The sequence below is a fragment of the Grammomys surdaster genome, unplaced genomic scaffold (assembly GCF_004785775.1).
Source record: "Grammomys surdaster isolate TR1022 unplaced genomic scaffold, NIH_TR_1.0 274, whole genome shotgun sequence".
Taxonomy (NCBI): Eukaryota; Metazoa; Chordata; class Mammalia; order Rodentia; family Muridae; genus Grammomys; species Grammomys surdaster.
In genome coordinates, this window is record NW_021604715.1 from 2,539,889 (window position 1) to 2,562,754 (window position 22,866).

Genomic DNA, 22,866 nt, shown 5'->3' on the forward strand with positions numbered 1-22,866 from the left:
TTTGGGGGGATGGAGAGATGGCTCAGCAGTTAAGAGCACTGGCTGTTCTTTCAGCTGTCCTGAGTTCAATTCCCAGGAACCACATGGTGGCTCACAACCATCTGTAATGGCATCCAATGCCCTCTTCTGGTGTTTCTGAAGAGAGCTACAGTGTATTCATATACATGAGATAAATAAATAATTCTAAATAAAATATATATGTAAAAATGTTATTTTCAGTGTCTTCATGCTACCATTTAAGAGCAAAAGTTAATAATAACATCTAAGAGAGAAAAAAGCTACTGCAAATACAATCATGATCAGTTTCAAGTTTGTTTCTGATGCCTCAACAGATTTTTGAAAACACAATGTAGCTATTTGTTTGGACACACTTATATTCTAATTTATAGTCTAGGTAATTTACTTAGTGATTCACTGAGAATCTAAATGTTGATAACACAAATTGTGATCGACCTTATAAAATGATAAAGGAACATAGTGAATAAATTTGTAAAGCTAATTAATTAATTAATGTGTCAAAAATAAGCAACTTCCTTTGTGATACTTTCAGAGTGGGCCCTATTTTCCTTTCTTCTAACGTGAAAGCACCCTAAACATTTTGAGGCCTGTGACAATGAGCACACCTATGACATTATAAAAAAAGAATCCATACTTAGTTGTCAGATGCTATGTAATCAGTAAGTTGGTACTTTAAAATCTCATTTTTTATGACATCTCCCATATAGTGACCATTTAATGTGGTATGACCTCTCTACCAATGCCACTAATGCCTTGATAGAATTTTTCAGATTACTGAATTTTGGATTTAATGTTATCTATATACTTAGCAATGAAAATTCTATCATGTTGAAGAATGAGTCAGGTTGAGTAAAATATATATATACGCATACACATTTTGTTTGCAATGGGCTACTGTTGAAGCATTTAAATGCCACCAGGGGTTGGAGTCTAACAGATTTCAAGTTGTATGTAACAGGCTCTGCACACACTTTGATAGCTAGTGTTTCTGATACAGATATACAACCTTATTTAAACAAATAACCTTAAGAATATGGAACAGCAGAGCTGTAATGGGTGGTTTTGTACAGACCCTTGCTTTGGTATAGACCTTGGTTGTACTTCTGCCAACATAGAACATTTTGATATAGCACTCAATTTGCTTCAGGTAGGCCTCTCCATCTTTTGAAGCAAGGCATTTTTCTTCTCCATAATTTATATTTCAATTTACCATTTGTGTACAGTAGCTCCTATCTTTAACCTATGAACTTTTTAAAATTTATTTATTTATTTGTATGTTTGTTTATGCATAGATGTGTATGCTTGAGTATATGTATGTGCACCATATGCATGCACGGACAGTTGAGGTCAAAAGAGGGTATCGAATTCCCTAGAACTGGAGTTACAGATGGCTGTAAGCTACCATGGGGATGATGGGAAAGAATCTTGGGTATTTTGTAGAAGCAGTAAATGTTTCTTTCAAACACTGAGCCATCTTTCTGGTCCTAAGACCTCTAAACTTTCAATGACGTTAGTGAGGCTTCAGTGTAGAGAGATGTATTATTTTGTTTTCTAATGTCTATACAAATTCTTCTGTCTTGTATTAGCATGAGCTATTCACAACCCTTATTTAAGCCAGGAAGCAACTGTTTGGCTTTTTGAGGCTTTAATATAGATATGGATCTATAAAGGACTCATTTGGCAACATACTGCATACATATTAGTGTTGGTTGCATAATTGTAGAAATCAATACATGATAAAAATGCAAGCAAACAAGTGAAGAATAACAGTAGTCAAAAAATGTAGGAATCTCAGATGCACTGATGCAATTCTGTATGTGATTTGTTTCAGACATAGCTATTGTTATTGGTAGCCAAAACCCTTTAATTGTGGCAGTTTGGGGGAGCCAATATGAAAGTGAAACAGTTTCTTCCTCAAGTTTTTAGTAGTCTATGAAATTCTAACTAGCCTACAATTACTAGGCTCCACTCACTGTCATTCCTGTTCCACTGTTGCAATTAAAGACTGCAGGAAGTTAAGTGAATGTATATAGGAGAGAATATGGTGCCAGTTACTTTCAAATAGGCTCACAGTGCATTTCTCAAAACTGAAAATCATGTATATTCTGTAAAATATTTTTAACTGATTTAATATTTTTAAATGAGCATCTGAAAGAGGATGGATAGTGACTTGGCTTGCATTTTTACTTTGCTTTTACTCCTTATGTGTGATTGATTTTATTAATATCTCCTGAAATATTACTATGCCCAATAAGTAATGATTTAAGCTTTACTTTATACATTCTAGGCTTTTTCTAAGGATAGCTAATATATATACTTTATTACGTTTTATTATGTATATTATAAACTTCAGATACTCTCTGTATATAATGGGTACTTAGTACTTGCAGAGACTTAACAGGTATTTGCGAATTGATTTACAATAAAACCTTACAGGAAGACAAAATCTCAGCATGAATGGGGGAATTGGGCATTCAACTCCATCCTTAGCTGAGAAACTATTGGCAATTCTTTGGTGTTGGGGAAAAGAGGATTAGTTTTTTCTAATAGTGATACTAATGGTAGATAGACCATACTCCAGAGACTACACATCCAAGAATATTTGGGAAGCACACACTGGCTTTTATGGAATAAAAAAAAATACCCAACAGATACAAAGTTGGGTGGGAAGGAAAGGGGGAACCTGAAAAGGGTGAATAAGATTAAAACACAAAGTATGAAACTCTCAAAGAATTAATAAAATATTTTGTGAAAAAATACAAAAGCCACGCCAAAAAGTTTCTGGACCATTGGCCCATGCTTTGGGTTTGCTGGGAGGTTAGAGATGTTTTCTGAGAGTAGGGAAATGAAAACGCTTTTTAGGAATCTCTGCTTCAAAGCATATGAGAGAGCACAGAAGCACTCAGCTTCTAAACTCCCCTAGGCTCTATTTTCTTCAGAGGCTTTTTGCATGAAAACATTTTTTTACAGTGACCCACCACTATTATATGGGCAGGAACAAAGGAATACTTTATATAGCATTTTAAAAGAAATCTTTTATAAGACCAACTATCAAACATCTAAGAAGAACTGTTGTAGTAGCCTGGATTTTATAAGCAGGATAGACCAACAAACTTGCTAAGCACAGATTTTTCTTTTTTTGGGTGGGGGAGTGGGTGTATACAATATTTTTTTTATAGATAATATAGGTTTACTTGTTTGAATTTCATTTCTAAGTTATCATTTTCATTGTCTAATGTCTCATTCTCAAATATAAAATTTTTGGCACAATTTGTATACTCTTTAAAGAATTTTTTATCCTTTCTACTTTTGCAGTTCAAATAGGAATGCTTAAAATTGTTATGCACACTTGACTTTTCCAAATCATTATGAAAATATTTTTCCTTAGTAAAAATGAATGTCATTTCTAATTTTGACTATTCTTGTTATGTGCTGTGCCAGAATTCTTATGAATATCTGATGCCCCTATGAAAGCAGGCATTATGTATTATTGCTACTGGCTATATGCAAAACTCCATCCAAGAAATCAATTGAGGTTTTCCCTGTAGTTCTACTTCCAGGGTTGTCAAAAGCAGTTAGCATCAGAGTATCTGATGAATAACTTAATCAGAATTTTTGCACAGATGTGCCATCTCTAGACATATTCAGCTCAAGCAAAACATATTTAATGTATTAGTCAAGGGCTTGCCAGTTATTAACCTTGGTTACAGCTATTATAATGATCAGAGAAATGCTTTCATTTAAAGTTTTTCTCTTCAGAACTCATAATTCCCTTGAAGACTGGTAGTCATTGAAACCTTCTGTTTTCTTTGTGCTGCAGTAATGCACTGACTTACATAATTTTGAAAACTTACCCATTAAATAGATCAAAAATGGGTGATAATCTGTTCCTTTAACATATTTTGAATATTTAAATAGAAACCTGACAGAAATCATATAATTGGCCCTTATATTTATTATGCATATATTGTGTCAATAAATGCATATCAAAATGTACTTTTGAGGGACACTAATATAGGGCTAAGGGTAGAGTGGAGAGAATCAGTCACTAACTAGTAAGTACAGAATTTAGCAGCAAACTATTTCAAAGGACAGGTTTCACAGAAATAAGAATAACATGAAAAATGTATTAGTAAGCTATTATTTCTTTCCTATTCCACTGTGGATTAAAACAAACAAGAAGGTAAGGACTAAAAATTGTACCTTCATTGAATAATGTCTTCAAGACTTCCATGGTCTTCTAACATAAAATACTGCTAAACTGCCATTGGTTCTCTTCCATTCATTTATTAAACTCTACTGAGAATATTGCTAGAACAATCTGCTATTGGTCAGGGTAGGTTATATAATAAAATCATAGTATTTTAGGAGTTGCAGAATAAACTAATGTCATCATAGCAACAGAGCAATGGATGTAAGTCTGGTTTATCCATTTGTCTAGAGGTAGGAAGGAGAGAGAAGGGAAAAAAGCAACCTCCTCACACCTGACTTTACATGTTAAAACTCTCTTTTGTCTTTCTTGACAATTATTTTGTATTTTAGTTCCAAGATAAATGGTGTGTTCCTACAAACATGATTTTAACTCAGAGTTAAAACCATGAGTCAACTGTTAAATATGTGCCCTGTGACTTCTAATTTAGACTACCTTTCCTACTTGGCCTCAGAAATACATCACAGAGCCAATATCTCTGTCTTTACCTACTACCACTATTGCACTATTGTCTTTCTGATCTCTGAGAAAGTCCTTAGTCACTTTCACACTTAAGAACATAAACACATATTTTTCACCCTGAATAACTTACCAGCTTTGGCTATTTTTTTTATAGAGACAATGAAAAGAAGATGTTTAAATTCCAAGCTGTATTTGCTTTTATATTTTAATGAAACTCCTAGCACTACAAAGAATAGTAAACAGGTGAAACAAATGTGACTTGCGAAATTATCTTGGTCTTGAAATTTTGCTTTTTTCTTTTAAAATAATCTCATGTTTCACAATTTGCATTGCAAAAGATATGACTCAGAAATGTGTCTGTATAATTGTTGTTATAACATAACAATGCAAACATCTGAACAAAAGCACCCATCAAAATGTATGATTGCATATATGTAGATTATTTGATTATAGTTTTTTAAACAAACATATGCATCCAAATTGGAATTTAATTTGACAGCTAAAAATTCTTCAATTTTATAGAAAATAAAAATTGTAAGAAATATCAATTAACTGAAGTATATGAACAAGAAAAAGTTATAGTTTTTGCATTTGTTTATTATCGTGGGAGAAGGAAGAGCCATGACCCATAGTGCATATATGGAGGTCAGAAAACAACTTCCAAAGGTCCACACTCTTTTCACCATGGAAATTCAGATGATTGAGTTCAGGTCATTAGTCTTGGTATCTCACTGGCCCCCAAATGTTACAATCAGAAGTTAATATTTCTTTGTACCCACTGTCTTTGGTCTTAACATGTCAACTTGCTCATCATTTTCTTCTGCATTGGATATGATACTGCTGTTGTCTATTTTCAGTTATGATTGAGACAATGTCAGTTTCTCAAATAGGTATAATTGTAAAAGCAATGTTCTACAATGCTTTTTACTAAATTTGTAATTCTCTATGATAATAACCCTAAGCCTTCAATTATCTCATTGATGTTATACAGATTTGACATAATCCAAATGTTTCCCATGTTACGTAAGACTTCTAGGAGTTCATTAGTTGCTATAAATTGATCAATGAATTTGTGTAGATTTTGACATTTTTGCATTAATATAAACACTAGAGATGTATATTTATATAATTCAAAATTAGCCCATAGGCTACATGTTAATGATAGCTCCCAAAGAAAGCCAGAAAACAAAACAAAATAAGAATCTGCCAATATTGCAAAATAAAATGACTGGAAATGACCTAGCTCAGAAAATATTGCAGAAATATGACAGCTTAATGCAGTCTGTTACCCTAGACTGGATCCTAGACTGCAGAGAAAATGCTATAATGAACAGATCTGTCAATTCATAAAACTGGAAAATGTACAATAGATGAGATACAATATTGCAATATTGTGTTTATGTTAAATTTACTGAACTTGAGAAATAGACTTTGTTGTGTTATCTAAGAAACTACAACTACTGTTAGTAAGTAAACACTGAACTACTTTGAGGTAAGATGCAAAGGATTTCAAATTTATTTTATCTATCTACTTTGTGTATCTACTTTGTATAGTGTATGTGTTTGTGTGTGTGTGTGTGTGTGTGTTTGTGAAGTGGGGTATGCATGATTGTGGGTATGGATGTAGAAGCCATCGGGTGACTTTGGCTATCTTTTTCTATCACTCTCAGCTTCTTTGAGACAAGGTCTCTCATTTCTACCTAGAGTTCAGTATTTCAACTAGATTGGCTGGCCCATGGATCCTCCTGTGGTTACCTTCCACCCCAACCCCATGCTGGGGTTATAGGTGTGTACCACCACAGTGAGCTTTTACATGGGTGCAGGGCATGTAAACACAAATCAGTCAACAATTATGTGTTGAAAAAATAAATTATATATGCATTAATCAAAGCACTTTATGCTAAATGACAGAAGCTCTCCACAAAGGAATATAGATCCAAAATTCAATTTATATGAAGGTAAATAAGACAGGTAAATGTAGATAGAGAAAATAGATTAGCAGTTTCCAAGGAGTGAGGGAAGGGATTAGTGTATGCTTGCTAATTGGCATAATGTTACCATTTATGGTTGAAATAAGTTCTAGAATTAAATAGCAATGAAGGTGGCTCAATTCTTTTAATATGTGAAAAACTATTGGGTTATACACTCTAAACAAATAATTTTATGGTCTAGAAGCTATATCTCAATAAAGCTGATTTTTAAGAAACAATAAAAGGAAGAGAGGGGGTAAGGATAAGGATATTGTTTAGTTGTTAAAGGCTTTCCTGTAAAAGCATATGAACTTAAGTTAAAATGCCCATCATCCATGTAAAAAGGCAGGTACCCCAGTGCTGGGATGTAGAGATAAGATAATGGCCCACCAGTTTTGCTGAGTCAGTGAGCCTAATGTTCAGTGAGAAATCTTTGACCTTGACATACACATGCATCTCCATGCATTAACACATAGACATATATGTACAGACAGAAAAATAATGAAAGATGCAAAAGAGAGTTAAGAGATAGTTCTGACTTGATCTGTTCAAATGTCCAATAGTATGGCCATGAGATTAGGAAGGCCACTGAATAGAGAATACCTATATACTAGGTCTAAAAGGTCAAAGAACTCAGAGTTGGAGTTGTTGAGTGTATAGTCGCAGGGATTCTAAGGTCATCAAGATTATAAACTGTAACCACCATGAGAATCATTGTAGTGCTTCTTCACAAAGCTAAAAAAGTTATACTATCATATCACTCGTGGTAAGGTTGATTAATGATATATATGACGTGAAAGAAAAAGGTCAACTATTTGGGGAAAGAAAAAGAGGGAACCAATTAATAGGAAGACAAGAGGAACAGGGGAGGTAAGATGAGGGGTACAGAATCCAAAGTACATGTTATATACTATAATATTCATATACATATACATACTTCAATAAGCTAATCTACTTGTAAAAGAACTGTGTCTTGAAGCTTTATCACGTGGAAATATATTCCATTTAACATTTATGTTTATTTTTACCTTTTTAATTATACCAACTGTATAAAGTACAGTGTGACAAGTGACATATGCATATCATACCATACACTGATCACATTATACTAGCTAACAATTTCATCTCCTTAAACATTTTATGATATTTAGGCTTGGTAAAACAGCAAGGTGGAACTAATTTCCCATCAGCTAAAGCCTTGTGATGGATGATGCAAAATCATAAAATTATGAAACAGTAACTGATCCATTTAGTATCACATTAAAAATTCTGTTGAGCCATTCTTTATGTTTTATAAATAAAATATAATTATATCATGTTCTCTTTCTTCTCCTAACCTTTTTCATGTACTCTGTCTTGTTCCCTTTCAAAATCATAGCTATATTTTCCTCAGTGGTTACATATTAGCATGTGATACACATATATATCTATAAATGCTTATATATATACATATACATACACATACACATACACATACACATACACATACACATACACATATACATACATACACACACACACACACACAACCATCTCAGTCAACTTATCCCCAAGGAGCACTATTTGTCTTGCTTTCATTACTCCTTAGTTGCTTGTAGTACTTTGTCAAAGGTTAGTGCCCCATAAAATTTCCCTTTTCCATATTAGAAGTCTATTGGTGGTGTACTTATTTACGTCTCATTTGGGAAGCCCCATGTTGGTGAGATTTCATAGATGTAGCTACCCTACATTTCTAGTTGAGTAGTAGACACAATTTCATAGCAGATTTCCTAGTATAATGCTAGTATAATGTGATCAGTCTGGTTCTACAATCTTCCTGCCACCCACCCTTAGAAGTTGGTCTTCATGGGAAGCAAATCTGGATTATCAAAAAAGAGAAAATGAAGTTCCTTTGTTCTGGCTTCTACAGGACTCATAATTTCTTAATATTTCCTATAATGAATCTTATGAATCAAAATGTATTATAGGGTCTTGAGAATGATATATTAGTCTATTTCTGTGTGATGAAAGAAATGTTATAAATTTTAAATATGTGTTAATAATCTGGTAGCAAAGGAAAGGATGTATCCTTAATTCAGACTGAGTAAAGTCTTGTAGTCAGTAAATATATCCTGCCTAAAAAAATTGTTATCTTGCATATGGTTGGCTCTGGTAGTCCAAAAACCAAAAACCATGTTTGTTATATCATTCTCACAAATGACTGGAAATATATGAATGGGAAAGACTTCCTTCTTTTAAAATCTCCACTGTCTATACATTTTTGCTAAAAGTGATGTTGCGTGCTCCTAAATGGTCTGCTGCTTTTGATAAAAGATAGTAATTAGATAAAGATGCTGCTATGAGTTCTAGAACATTCTAAAATAAAAACCAAATTATCTTTGCATTCTCACCATCTGTGCCTAGTATATATTATTACCATTCTATTAAATAAATACTAAGAAGTTACCATTTTTTCCATATTTAAAAATCTTGAGCTTTTATAGTTAACATATATTACAAGCACATTTGAAACATTTATTACAAAACCTTCATGGTATGAAATATTTATGCTATGAAGTTTTGAGAATTCCCAAACACTTATGTGGAACTCTTTATTATTAGTTTTTAAAAAAAACAAAGGTAAGAAAACTTTTCTCTATGTACAATGAATGATAATTTCCTGTGGTTTCTGAACTACTAAGTTACATTATAGTTAAAAGTAAAAATGTTATAGAATAATGGCTAATTATGATCATCTGTGCCTCAGATGATTTCTCACTGCCACTTAAGCCTACACCAAGCCTGTCCCCTATGGCAACAAGAAAAAAATCGAGAAGTATGTAGAGTACAATAACCCCAAGATTAATCATGTGAGATAAATTGTTATTTCTTTGACAAGAAGAACATGGAGGTGTTTTTTATTTAATGGATTAAAAAAATTAATGAAGATAGAATTATGGGACACAAAAGCAGAAATGCAAAAGAAAACAGATAATATTTAAAAGGTCTTCTAAGAATCACCAGTTTTCAAAATCTCAGGAATAGTTTTTTGGAATTGTAAAGGCAATCTGTACAATGAATAGAAAATCTGCATTCTGGTATATCAATCAGCAAATCTGCCATTTTCTTTTATTTCCATTTAGATAATAGTTGTTCCATGAACTAAAATGCCAAAGGTCAAATTCTCCCTTACATTCATAAACTGTAATGACCCACCTTCTGAGTCTTATTATACAAATTTGTTAAAAAGTCAGTATATGGAGACATATCACTTCCATCTATGCATAAATGCGAATGGTACTCGGCAATATAAGGAAAAGTAGAGAAAATACGAAGAATGTGAAGATAAAAGGGGTTTCCAAATGTTATTATTTGGAAGTAGCCATGAAAGAAAAAAAAGAAGGAATTTCAGCATATATAATAATATTGCCAAGACTAGAGGGAGGGAATTTTAAGCAGGGTCAGTAATGTCAACAGCTTGAAAAAAAAGCTAAACAAGAATTTTCAGTTTACTATATGATAGTCTTTGTTGATTTTGCTAGAAATACTTTTAATTGAGTTGAAACTACACTTCAGTGAATAGAAGGATAGGCAAGAATAGAACCAGTAAAAGATCCAAATATCTGAATAATCTGGAGACTACCGGAGGTCCAGAGGTTGAGGAAGGCTTCAGAAAGACTTTTTTTCATTTGTTTGTTTATTGGTTTTTGTTGAATGTTAGCTAAACAACTAGAGCTAGTACACAGAGAGTAATTACAGATATATGAAGCGAGCCCTAAGATAGATTGAACTGCAGAAGAAGGGTCACTCTACAAATAGGCAAGGGATTGATAACAGGGTAAGAGAGACATGTATCATGTATCATGTTATATGTGATAGAAAAGTACATTGGATTTTCTACCAGATGACCTCCATTTTCCCATTAAAATACAATAAAAGGTCACCTGTGAAAATCCACAATATAAGGGTAGAGGTGGTAAAGAACAACTACTTGGAGCAGAGGAGAATGGAACACATGGCCATACACGGGAAAACTGCAGCTATAAACCAAATCTCTTCCAATATCTGTTTTGGTGAATAAACTGTTACTGGGACTGATACTTATTTTATTTTTCTGCCTATGATTACTTTTGTGCTACAACAGTGAAGTTAAATGGTTATGACAGAAATTTTATGACCTACCTACAGAGGCTAAATTATTTACCAAGTACGTTGGCCATAAAGTCATAGAATTCTGTCCTGATAGGGTTTTGAGAGCATATTTTAAACTAGATGAAAATAAATAAAGTTCCAGACAGGATGGTCATCAATTTGTTGAAGGAATCTGACATCCTAATTGATACAGAGTAATGGAAAAAATTGGCACATTTATCCTGTAGAAGACTCAGTTGTCTTCCCTAGAACAGAATAGTTTGGGTATTTCATCTGTACATTTAACTCTATGATAAATCAGAAATACCTCCACCTTAATGAGAATGTAATTCCTTTCCCTGATTTGTAATTGCTTATTTAAGGTTATTTTTTCCTTAATAGGATATGCATATATGTGGTGGTTTGAATATGAATAGCTGTCATAGATTAATACTGGTCCCTAGTTGGTGGAACTCTTTGCGAAGGATTAGGAGATGTGGCCTTGGAGTGGCACTAGGAGTGGGACTGTTGTGATGGGACTGGCCATGCTAATTCTTGAAGGAATGTAGGAGAGTTTGGATTGTGAACTGGAAAAATCATTGAAATACTGTAAGTAAAGACTAATGGGCCATCCTAACAGGATGTTGGAAGATGGCATTGCTTAGAGTCAGACAAACAATGGATGTCTGACTCAAGAGGTTTCAAAATTCACAGTTTGAAGAGAAAAGCAGTAATGGAAATTTTACTGTTGGAGCCAAGGCTTGTACTAAAGAGATAAGGAGATTGTAATCTGCCTGATCCACAAAAGAATAAAGGAAGGCTGCCCCCGCCCCCCGTAACTCAGGGCAAGACCCCATCCACCTAGGCTTCCTCAAAAACAGCAACAAAGGAAAACTCAAGCAAAAGTGATTCAATGGGGCCAGGCTACATCACAAGCAGGCAGCCAAACTTAGCAGTATTGTCTATTTCACATTATGATATGCCCATATCGGGGCTGGGAGTGGAATGTGGTAGTTTAAATTCAAATGGCTCTTATAGGCTCATATATTTGAATACTTATTCTCTGAGTGGTGGAACTATTTGGGAAGGATAAGGAGAACATGGTCTTGTTGGAGGAGGTGTGTCACTAGCGGTGAGCGTTGACATTTCAAAAGACTCATGCCATTCCCAATATGTCTCATCTTCCTGCTTGTGGAGTGAGGTGTGAGCTCTCAGCTGCTACTCAGGCCACCATGCCTTCACTCCATCATCATAGACTCTAACCCTCTGGAACTTAAGTCCAATTAAACTCTTCCTTTATAAGTTGCCTTGATCAAGGTAGTTTCACAGCAATGGAACCCTAACCAAAACAATACAGAATGCTCTACAATTTGTTTTCTCAAATAAGGTCATTATTCTATTTCCTTTCCATACTTGCATATTAGTTTCAGAATTTATTTGTCATATTAAGAGAATTTAACCTTGTTGCATTTGACCATGTTAATCTAAAAGAGGTCACTTAAAATGAAATTATGGTGCATTAGATCACAAAGATGAAAAAAATCGTATTCTTTTTCCTATAGCACTGGCATTATATTGATAGAGTAATGGATTTCAGGAAGTTTGCAACAAATTCAAAGTTTTAGTTTCCTAGATAGAGTAAAGCCCTGTATATCTTCAGCAACAAGATAGGAAATGCTGACAAGTGCCCAGAGTTTGATGTGCCTGCTGACAAACGAGCCTTTGTGGGCTTGTTTGTCTCCCACTTTTCTTTTCTATCTTAGTCCCTTAAAACCAAGATGATTATCTGATTTTTACCATGTCTGTCAAGTCTTTTCACATATCTGACTTTGAATGAAATTCAGATAACAAGTCAGAGCAAGAGTGAATACAGAATGTTTTATTGAAGTTTGAATAGAATTTGATAATTGGTAATCACCTCTTTCTTAAAGTTAGTAGGCAGTTCAATAAACAGTCTTTTTTCCATTTTTGAAAGCTTAAAGGATGTCTACATTGATTGATTGATTAATTATATAGGGGCTTGGAGAACTAAACTAAGATAACCATATCCTGTTCTTTTATTAAAATGCAGGGATTCAAACTAGGTAACAGCAATATTAATAATCTTCATTAATCTGAAACAAGATTTATTGATAGGAATAAAATCCTAACTCTAGCTGGTACACATCTTTGATCCCAGCACTAGAGAAGCAGTGGCAGGCAGATCTCTACGAGTTTCAGGCCAGCCTGCTCTAGAGAGTAAATTCCAAGACAGTCAGGGCTACAGAGAAAGTCTGTCTCAAAAACTAAAGAAAGAAAGAAAGAAAGAAAGAAAGAAAGAAAGAAAGAAAGAAAGAGAGAGAGAAAGAAAGAAAGAAAGCAGAACAAAACAAAACCTTAACTCTAGCACTATGTCATTTAAAAATATATTTTAATATAAAACATGTGCTTAAAAAGTATATTTGACTCCATAGTATTCTTAAAAATGTAGCCTATATTGTTTAATCAATATAATACTTATCAGTATATATGAAAAATGTTACAGATTTCATTCTCCTCATTGTTGTTAGAATAAACACCAGTGAGAATCTGTATGTAGCAAGAGGTTAAGTTGTGCTTGCCCAAAAACAAAAAAAATGGCATTGACAGTATAGTAATATATACCTAATATGAATGAATAGAATAGAAAGGGCCTCTATATCTTCCATATTTCTACACACAAAATAATGATAATGAAACGTAATTACTCTGATTGGGAAATATTTTACAAATGTCCTAAAATAGCACATTCTACACCAGAAATAAGACTGTTGATCAAAAAAATTCAAACGTGCCTAAAAGGATGGAAATGTTTATTTTCCTGATTTGAACATTATATATTGTATGCAAATATTGAATTATCACACTGTACCCATAATTTTTGACAATTCAAATAATTAAAATAGAAACAGATGGCATTTTACTAGCTGAACAGATTAGTAATGAATACTGAGGAGTACTTCTCAAACCAGTTTTTGTGTCCTCAAATTGGTCTCAAGAGGAATCTCATTAATTTCTTCAGGAATAACTGGGGATAGATATGGCTCTGTAGTTAAGGAACAGGTTTGTTTCCTATAGCTGCAAACTGACTATTTAATGGTGCCTACTATTCCAATGGCACTGTCTGTTACACTTTTAGGTATATTACTGATTCTACATTGATCATGCTAATTTTACATGATTACATTGGAAGAGCTATAATCGTCACCAGAAAATAATTTGCCTGTCCAACTGATATATTTCCATCAAAGTCATAATCTATATCAAAAAATCATACATTTTCTTTCATATCAGATGAAAACACAAATTGTAAAAACATGCACAAAGACTCACCGAGGTGTACAAGTATCCCTCGCTGTTCATGGCCAAATACAGCTTGGTTTGAACTCCTTGGATAGCCACCACTCGAAGACCCACAGGGATGAGGTTAAACAGAGCTGAAATGTCAAAGAATGGGAAAATGTTACAGTTCCAAATTTCATGGCTTCCCAATGTATTCCATAGTAGTGTCTGGCTTCCTAAAAGCAGTGTAGAATAAATGACTCTAGACATATGTATCTAGACACATACAAATATAGCTATGTTCTACTTTCTAGTGTATTTGACTACTGATTATATTCACTTAAGTGGGTCGATAACATACTGTCAAACATTCTAGGGAGAATGGAAGACTTCGGTGGAAACATCCTGAATTTTAGAGCACTGGAGGTGGGGAATATTTACATTTTGGGTATGGGGCCAAGTATCAGGAACCACTGTGTATACTAAAATAGCATTGTCCTTCTCAAACTAAGCTCTAAACCTGCTGCTCTAGACAGTTGCTGAAATGTTCATGGGCCTGTTAGATGGAACTACCAGTTGAGAAATACCTACACTCTTAATGAGACACACTGCTTCAACATTTTCATTTAAATTATTTGTATTATATACAATGCAAAAACCTCTAAATAAATCTGGATCTTGCAGAAAAAAATTTTGTATTCCTATATTCCCAGAGTAGTATTTCTAAAGAACTGGAATTTGTCAGGATGATAGAGTTGAGCAGGCTCCTGGCATTTAGTCTCAAAGATAATAGGTATAGGAATAAAAATAAGCTATGGAAGAAAAGTATCATTTGTTATTTTAATGTGTCCTGCAAAAATCATTGCAAGCACGCTAACACGGTCTTCACTGCTTTGTCTGAAGGTCTTACTGCATGAAACTTACACCCAAGCACTCCTCAGCACCACACACCTCTCACTGGAGACAACCAGTGGGTGTCCTCCCACCACCAGCTGTCTCTGCCCTCCCACACCACGAACAAAAATAAAACAGTACATTTTTAAAACGTAGTGTTTGCCACACACATCTTTTGCAAATAGCCTGTGCACCTTTCTCTCAGGAGTCATAGACAAATGTTGATGATTTTGCCCTGTTTTGCATATCCCTTAGGGATGATAAACTTATCTGTTACTTTCATGAACAAGAATTTAAAGGTATAGCTCCCATGTATAAGTTTTTTTTTTCTAGAATCACTTATCTTTGAGCATATAAATATTTGAGCATATATAGGTATAGTAGGTTTGGGAGTATGTGCAAAAATGTCAATAAAGAACTAACAAAATACCTCCTGCAAAGCCTACAATGTATCTTTCCCTTACAATCTGGTGCTATCAAAGAGGAGGTAGGACATATTGCACAGTTGAAAATACAAGTGTTCCTACCACATGCCACTGATGGCACTTCATTCGATAATCACCATATAAAATGCTGTGCCCTTCTGTTACAGGAAGTAAAGAAGACTAATTGCAAACGTTGCTAGCCAGCATCATGTGCTATATCTGACAATGCAATGTACAAGATATAAATCTAATATCTTTGAGCACATCATGTATAAGTCATGTCTCATTCTGTTGATGATACTCTCCTCACTGGAGATACTCAAAACACATTTGTAGACTGGTACCAAACTATATGGTAGAACCATGATCATTGTTTTGGGAAGTATAATAGATGGCAATCATAGATCAAAACTCTGAGACTTACCATAAACTAAACAAAAAATTTCAAGTGGGTTGGTTTAAAGTTAATATCACTACATGCTAGCCTACAATTATAAAACCAACATTGCCTGAAACCATATTAGGTTGTCATAATAGATAATGGAAATAGATAAGAAATGAAACTCAAAATTTTTCTAGAATCTTATATTATAAAACAATATACTGAACCCTCTTAGTTGTATGAACATAGCTTTTAACATCAGAGATTAGATTGAAGAAAGGGATAGAAGAGATTGGTAAGGATTGGATGTTTGTGTTGATTTTCACTGCTCTCAGACTGTGGTTTAATGAAAATTGAAATGCCTAAAGTTCAAACAATTCACAATTAAAGGAGGAGAGAAGCATCCAATATCAATCCATAGTGTCTATTCTTGAAAAGTGATATTGAATTTGTAGGAGGCCACTTTTCACTATGTTTCCTAAATATTTATGAAGCTGGATACATAGACACAGACATAGACATAGATACACATATACACACACAAACATGTGTGTACCAAAACTAAAGAGAGTAGAAAATGTGAAGTAGTTGGTCATACATAAAAGTCCAATATTTCCTTTTAGATAATCAAGATAAATTACAAACTGAGTTGGCTTTTAAGCTTTCCAAAGGGGCAAGCTTCCTAGATAAAAATACAAAATGTTATAGCAGAAGGCAGATTGGACAGAATCACTTCCTATACACTGTGGTCTTGCTGTCTTTCCTGTCCTTGAGATGGACTCTTGCTTTCTCTGGCAGATCTGAGTCTTGTCACGCAGCTCAGGCTCACCAGAACTTGTAAGTAATTCTCCTGTCTCAGTCTCCTTGGTATTAAGATTGCAGGCTCACACTGACTGACACTCACAGCTTTACTCCACTTTCTCTAATTTTGTAATACTTTTTTTATGGATTTAAGATGTATCACAAATAATTTAATTTCAGGATTAGTTTAGTCAGAGGCTAAACAATATCAATTTCCATGGAATATAAACAATACATGTAATGTAATCTAAAGTAATGTTAATTTCAGGACAGATGTATTTTTTTAAAGTCCAGAAACTAATAGAGTTTTGTTATGAATAATCTCAATAGTAACCAGCAACTTCATCTAGAGTGCACCATTGGGTCGTATGCATTGATTCTGTTCAGGCTTGCTACTTTCTGCAAGAAAACTGAACTCACAGTTAATAGCGCTAGACAATAACAAAAGGGTATTATTTTGATCAGGATGAAAAACTTATTAATATGAAGAATAATTAATTTTTTTGAGTTTCTAAAAGACGTTCATTAAGTAGCTAAAATCTTTTCAACTTCATCCAGATTTCTAGAGATTTTTTGGTTTGTTTATTCTTGCATTGTTTTGTTTTTCAAGTTAGGATTTCTCTGCATAACCTTGGCTGTCCTGGAATTCACTCTGTAGACCAGACTGGCCTCAAACTCAGAAATATGCCTGTCTTTGCCTTCCAAGTGCTGGGATTAAAGGTGTGCACCAACATGCCTAAACACTTATTTATTTATTTATTTATTTATTTATTTATTTATCTATTCATTCATTCTTTCTTTCTTTCTTCCTTTCTTTCTTTCATTTTGTGGATTTAAGGGAATTTTCATAAATAACCTCCATGTTGCTTTTTAATTGTTCTTGGTTGTGACTACATAAAACCAAACATTTCTAACTTAAGGAGATTCCTTCCTCTAAGATATGTTCCCTTGTTGTTGAACAGTACACTGAAGCTAAAGCCATGCCAGGGCCAGTTTCTCCAAAAGATAATAGTTTAAAAAGCTATTATTTTACTGTATATTGGAGAATCATGGCACACTGAAGTGGTAAAACTATTGCAAGTTTGAAAAAATGGGAAATCTACCTTTTCAAAATCCATTCATTGTACCCAATAATAAAACAGCTCTGATGAAATATCTATCATCTTTGCCTTTTTTAGGGAAAATACATAATTTATAATGTCTTACCTGTCCATGATGAAATGTCATTGGATTGACATTTACCATTATAATAAATCTACATAAAGTAACCTTAAATGCATAGTATCAAGCATGGATTTAGAAACAGAAATTATTTGCTTTGTCATGTGATCTTGTTTACAATATCAAAGTTAAAATGAAATAAAATCAATTGAACTGAACTAAATGAGAAAATTATGATGAAACGAAAAAGGTAAACATAATCTTGGGAATGCATGTTGAGGAAATATTATTAAAATGAATCAAAGTTGAAAAAATAAAACTTGTGTTGTCCCATTCACTTAAATAATCACTTAAAATTAATATTAAAATGCTTGGCTTCGTGGGGGGAGATAGATTTGAGTGGTTACACTTGAAAGTTGATAGATAAGTTTAATCATTTTTTAAGATTTATTTATTTTATGTATGTGTGTACACTGTCACTCTCTTCAGACACAGCAGAAGAGGGCATCAGATCCCATTACAGATGGTTGTGAGCTACCATGTGCTTGCTGGGAATTGAACTCAGGACCTCTGGAAGAGCAGTCAGTGCTGATAACCACTGAGCCATCTCTCCAGCCCAATCAGTTTAATCATTAAGCATCTATGTTCAATGATAGCTATGTGGTACAGTAGCAATGGGGAAGTGAAGTTATCTCCCTAGGCTCTGGTTGCTCCTCAACCCAATGAAGCCAAGCTCTACTGGCCTGCTGGGTTTTGGTGATACTTTTCATTTGCATGGTGCATGTTATGGTAGTATTTTTACCTTTGATTGACTTACTTATGTTTTAATCAGACTAAACATGGATTCTTGTTATCTAGCCATGTTCTTTAAAGGTCTCTGAATGTAATCAGCACTCAGAAATGACATGTCAGAGAGAGTTATAACACAACACAAGAAGAAGTTATGAATATGTAGTAATGAAGAAGCATAACCTTCTAGACAGTATAAAAATCCAGAGTACAAAATGGAGCTGCGTGTCCGTGCACTTCTGTGTGTGTATGTTATTTCTCCTAAAATTAATATGTACAGTATGACCTTTATGAGTTTGTCATATCACTCTTATTAGGAGACAACACACTAAATCATCTATTTAAAATAAGACAAAACAAAACTGTTCATTTTGAGGAAATGCTAGAACCAAATATTTCTTCTCTATTTGAACCTGGACATTTAAAGTAGATAGAAGAAACCAGATTGATAGCTAATCACAAACTTCCCTTTAACAATGATCAATTTCTTGAGAGTAGCATACATCCCTTTATTTCTGCCCCAAGCACCAATTTTTATCTATAACTTGGTGAAACATTTTATTATGGACCACTATGTAGTGATGTATGTTATTTGATTCAAGTAAAGTACTTGGCTTCGTTTGGGTAGTTGTTTCAAATAGAGCAGTATGCATGAAAGAGTAACTAGGATTCGTTATAAAACTTTAATATCATCATGGCAATACAGCATTTGGCAAAGCACTGAAGATCCATTTAATATGGATCCTTTGTTCCTTCATCCTAGGAGCCAAGAGGTATTTCTTCAAGGGTATTTGAAGGTAACTTTCTTTTGAGGTACTATTTCAACCCTCAGCCCAGGAAATATTCTTAAGAGGTGTAAAATTCTTTAATCCTCAATACTAGAACACTCATCTATGGCTTTACTGCCTACAGTTATGCAGTTCCAAAAGAATGAACTACAGAGAATTCCTCAGCAGCCAGACCTACTTTCTGTGGCTATTTTCTCAGCCAACAATGGGAATATTTCTAGGAACTAACAAATCTGAGGGAAATGAATCCAAATTTCGAAAACGGAGAATGAATTATGAGAATCAAGAATTTTAGTCCTCAGAAACAAATGAGTAAATCTGCATATATCTGTAAATTGAAAGAAATGACAATTATTAATATTGAAGATAAGGGGGCATTAATTGTATTTTTGTTTTAATTACTCTAAATAAATATTTGTAGACAAAGGTTATATAATAAACACCATTAGATCACTGGGCTTCAATAATTACAAAATAAAACTCCATTTGGATGCATTTCCTTCTTAAATCACCATTATGGTCTCCAGTTTAGTTTAAAGAGATCCCTTTGCAAAGCCACGTAAGTAACTCATGTTAAAATTATCAATTAATCTCAGAGTTATTGGCATAATATGGCAGGGGCAAAAGCATGTAACAATTAATTATCATGGCATGAAACCACTCCTGACTCTTGGGATGAGGCTCATTTTTAAGATTGGAGATATGCTATTTCAGGATTGCTGTGTGGGTGAGAAATTTTTCTGGGGGAAAAAGTAATAAAATCCAAAGGACAGCCATAAATCTATCTAGATTACCATGGAGATGACATTTGGATCATCCTTCAGACAGTGTCAACATTATTTGCTCTACTTTGTATTTTAGATGTTTCCATTTTCACTTCCTGTAGGTGAGCCTATGCAAACAGGGTTATGTCACATGATCATATTTTGAATTGACATAAGGATTTGGCAAAGTTTGTTTGAATTGAAAATAAATAAAAAGAACCCAACGTCAACAATATGCAGGTACATACTATTTATTTAGCAGTCACTTACTGTAAGTGCTGTCCTCGTCTTTGGTGCCATCAATGGTTCCATCTGCCTGCAGTTGCAAGTGGTAGCCTTGCCGGCTGTATAGTTTGGTAACTATACCCTTAAGCTGAGGCTCTGTAAAGATAACAATGGTTTGGGTCAATTGATAAATATCGTGGAAGAGACTTAGGATTCAAAATTCTACTTTAACATACAAGTTTTAGTGGGGGGGAATCAAACTATATTTTGAGAGTCCTCTGAAAGAAAGAAAACAAGCGAACAAATGAGAAGTTTCAGGGAAAAAAAGGTTAGAATATCTAAAAAACATTTGATTTCTATTTCAAAACATTGGTAATATACTAAAGCTTTTGATAAAGTCTACTATTTCTGATAGCTGGCCCTTTGGTACCTAGTGGCTCAACATTCTTAATGAGTTGGCAAATGGCATAGTATGCCTTCTGAAGAATGTGGTACTTTTCATGTGGAAGGAAAATAAATAAAAAAAAATAATGTAGAGTATCTTGCCAACCAGGTGCCAAACCCACCAGCAATGATCTTAAGAATTAGCACAATTCGTAAAAGGTTATGTATCTAACCTGGAATCCCATCAAAGGACCTCTATCTACAAAACTGAGGCTTCCATACGAGACAATGAGAAGTGGGTAGAAAAACAGCCATCTTCACCCCAATCAGATTTTTTTTCCTTATGGAAAATGGATGTGAAAAGAAGAGCTTCTGTTAATGAGGAGGAAGGAAAATAAAACGTACTTATTTTCAAATTTAATATCAAAAACATGATTACTCAAAACAGGTTCTTGATTAAAATGATCTTCTAGTATGAATCACCATAGATTAATCAAACATTTAATTTATTTGCTTTTATTGAAAACAGACACCTGCATTAAAGTAATATTTATTGGTGTCACATAATCACACGCTGTAATGGCTTTTTAAAACAAATTTAATTCACAGCTTATGCACTACAAACTTTGTGCAAACTGAAGACTTATGCCTGATTTTGGAAATTCCAGGGTAGGTAGAACACACAGAGAAATAACTGATGGATGAGTAAGTCTGATTTGTTGTAATAGTTGTCAAATAAAAGACAGAAAAATGGTGTGAAAGGTTTATATGGTTAAGAACAGTAAATAACCTGCTTGCTCCCCGCACCCCGCCCCCGGCGCCCAAGGTCTACCTTGACGCAACCTGACACCTAAGGCTCTTGGAATTTCTTCTGTCGCGGGAATGTCTTGCCTGCCAGTCTTAGCACTGAAATGTTTCAAAAGGACCCAAAACCTGAAGATGATTTCAGTTCAGTCTTTTGTCTTGTATTTAACGTCAAGTTATCAGTTTTACTAGTCTGACCAGATCACTAAGATCTTTGACGCAAGGTTCTAGAATTATTACCCCCCGCCCCCAGCAAACGCTTCAAAGCTGCCTCACAAGTCACGTCTGTCCCGAAAAGAAAAGGAATGCCTAAACAGTGGAAAGTACATATCCCTTGGGAGTGGAACCTGGAGGGGAAGGGTCTGGCTGGCAGTGATGGAAGCTAGGGGTTCCCCGAGTTTTCCAGGAGGGGTGGGCAATGAAGTCAGCCCTGCTCCTCTCTTGTGATCTCCAAACCACAGGACAGCATGTCTGGGTTACGCCTTCCCTTAGCCCAGGGGCATGCACACTCTTACATGCATGTGACATGTTTGAAGCGGAGGGCGCACCTCCAGCGCAAGCTATGCTCCTGGGCTCTGTGCCTGTCCCAGGGCAGTTGCAATGCAGCAAGCCTGTTTAACTGTTACGGAGGCAAAAAGAAAAAAAGCAATCGCCTTCCCACGCACGCACACCGGCTAGGGGGCCTCATCTGCACAAGCTAGGCTCCAAACTCACCTACGCTTCCATGCCGCCCCCAGCCCCCTTCACAGTCGCAAAGTAAGAAAGGGCAAAGATAAAGGAGAAAGCCCCTTTCCGACCTGGTCTCCTTCTGCGTCTCTTCTTGGAGCCAAAGAGTTTGACCCGGGAAAAGACGTTTAACTTGTTTTTGTCGCAGCTGGTCTTGCCTTTGCTGGGGCTGCTGACACACTTGCAGGCATTGGATTTCTCGCGCTCGCGGGCTTGCCTCTTTTGCCGGATGAGCGAGCTGGCGATAGCCGCCGCCATGGCCACGACGCCCACCACCACCACTTCTTCGGGGGCCCCTCTCTGCCTTCGCCTCCTCTTGCTCCTCCGCTGCTGCGCTGCCACCGGCTCGCGCCTTCGCTGCCTGGGTCTCCTTAGCCTGCGCTTGCTTGGCCGGGGCTCCTGGGCACTCCGGCTTCAGTCGAGGAAGGGGCTCAGCATGCCTTCCGAGCTCCTCCAAAGATGCTCCGGCTCCCGCGCGGGTTCTGGCTGCCTTGGTCCGAACCGACGCCACAGCCCCGGGCCGAGATCGCAGGCGAGACTGGCAGGAGGCAGAGAGCTGCGCTTGTGACTGCGTGCGCTCGGCCCCTGAGCCCTGAGGACACAGTGCAAGTCCAAGCGGCTCGGGTCGGAGTTTCGCGGCACCCCCGCCCTGT

General features: G+C 35.3%; 1 protein-coding gene across 1 annotated transcript in view; it reads right to left on the bottom strand.

The window, feature by feature from the left end:
* Nucleotides 1-22,471, bottom strand: part of Fgf13 (fibroblast growth factor 13) — a 68,203-nt gene extending 45,732 nt beyond the window's left edge. The window contains exons 1-3 of the mRNA XM_028776932.1: nt 22,285-22,471; nt 20,345-20,455; nt 14,122-14,225 (exon numbers count right to left, since the gene is read on the bottom strand). Of these exons, the coding sequence (XP_028632765.1) occupies nt 14,122-14,225; nt 20,345-20,455; nt 22,285-22,471 (402 nt within the window). The remainder of the gene's footprint in view (nt 1-14,121; nt 14,226-20,344; nt 20,456-22,284) is intronic.
* Nucleotides 22,472-22,866: the final 395 nt, after the last annotated feature.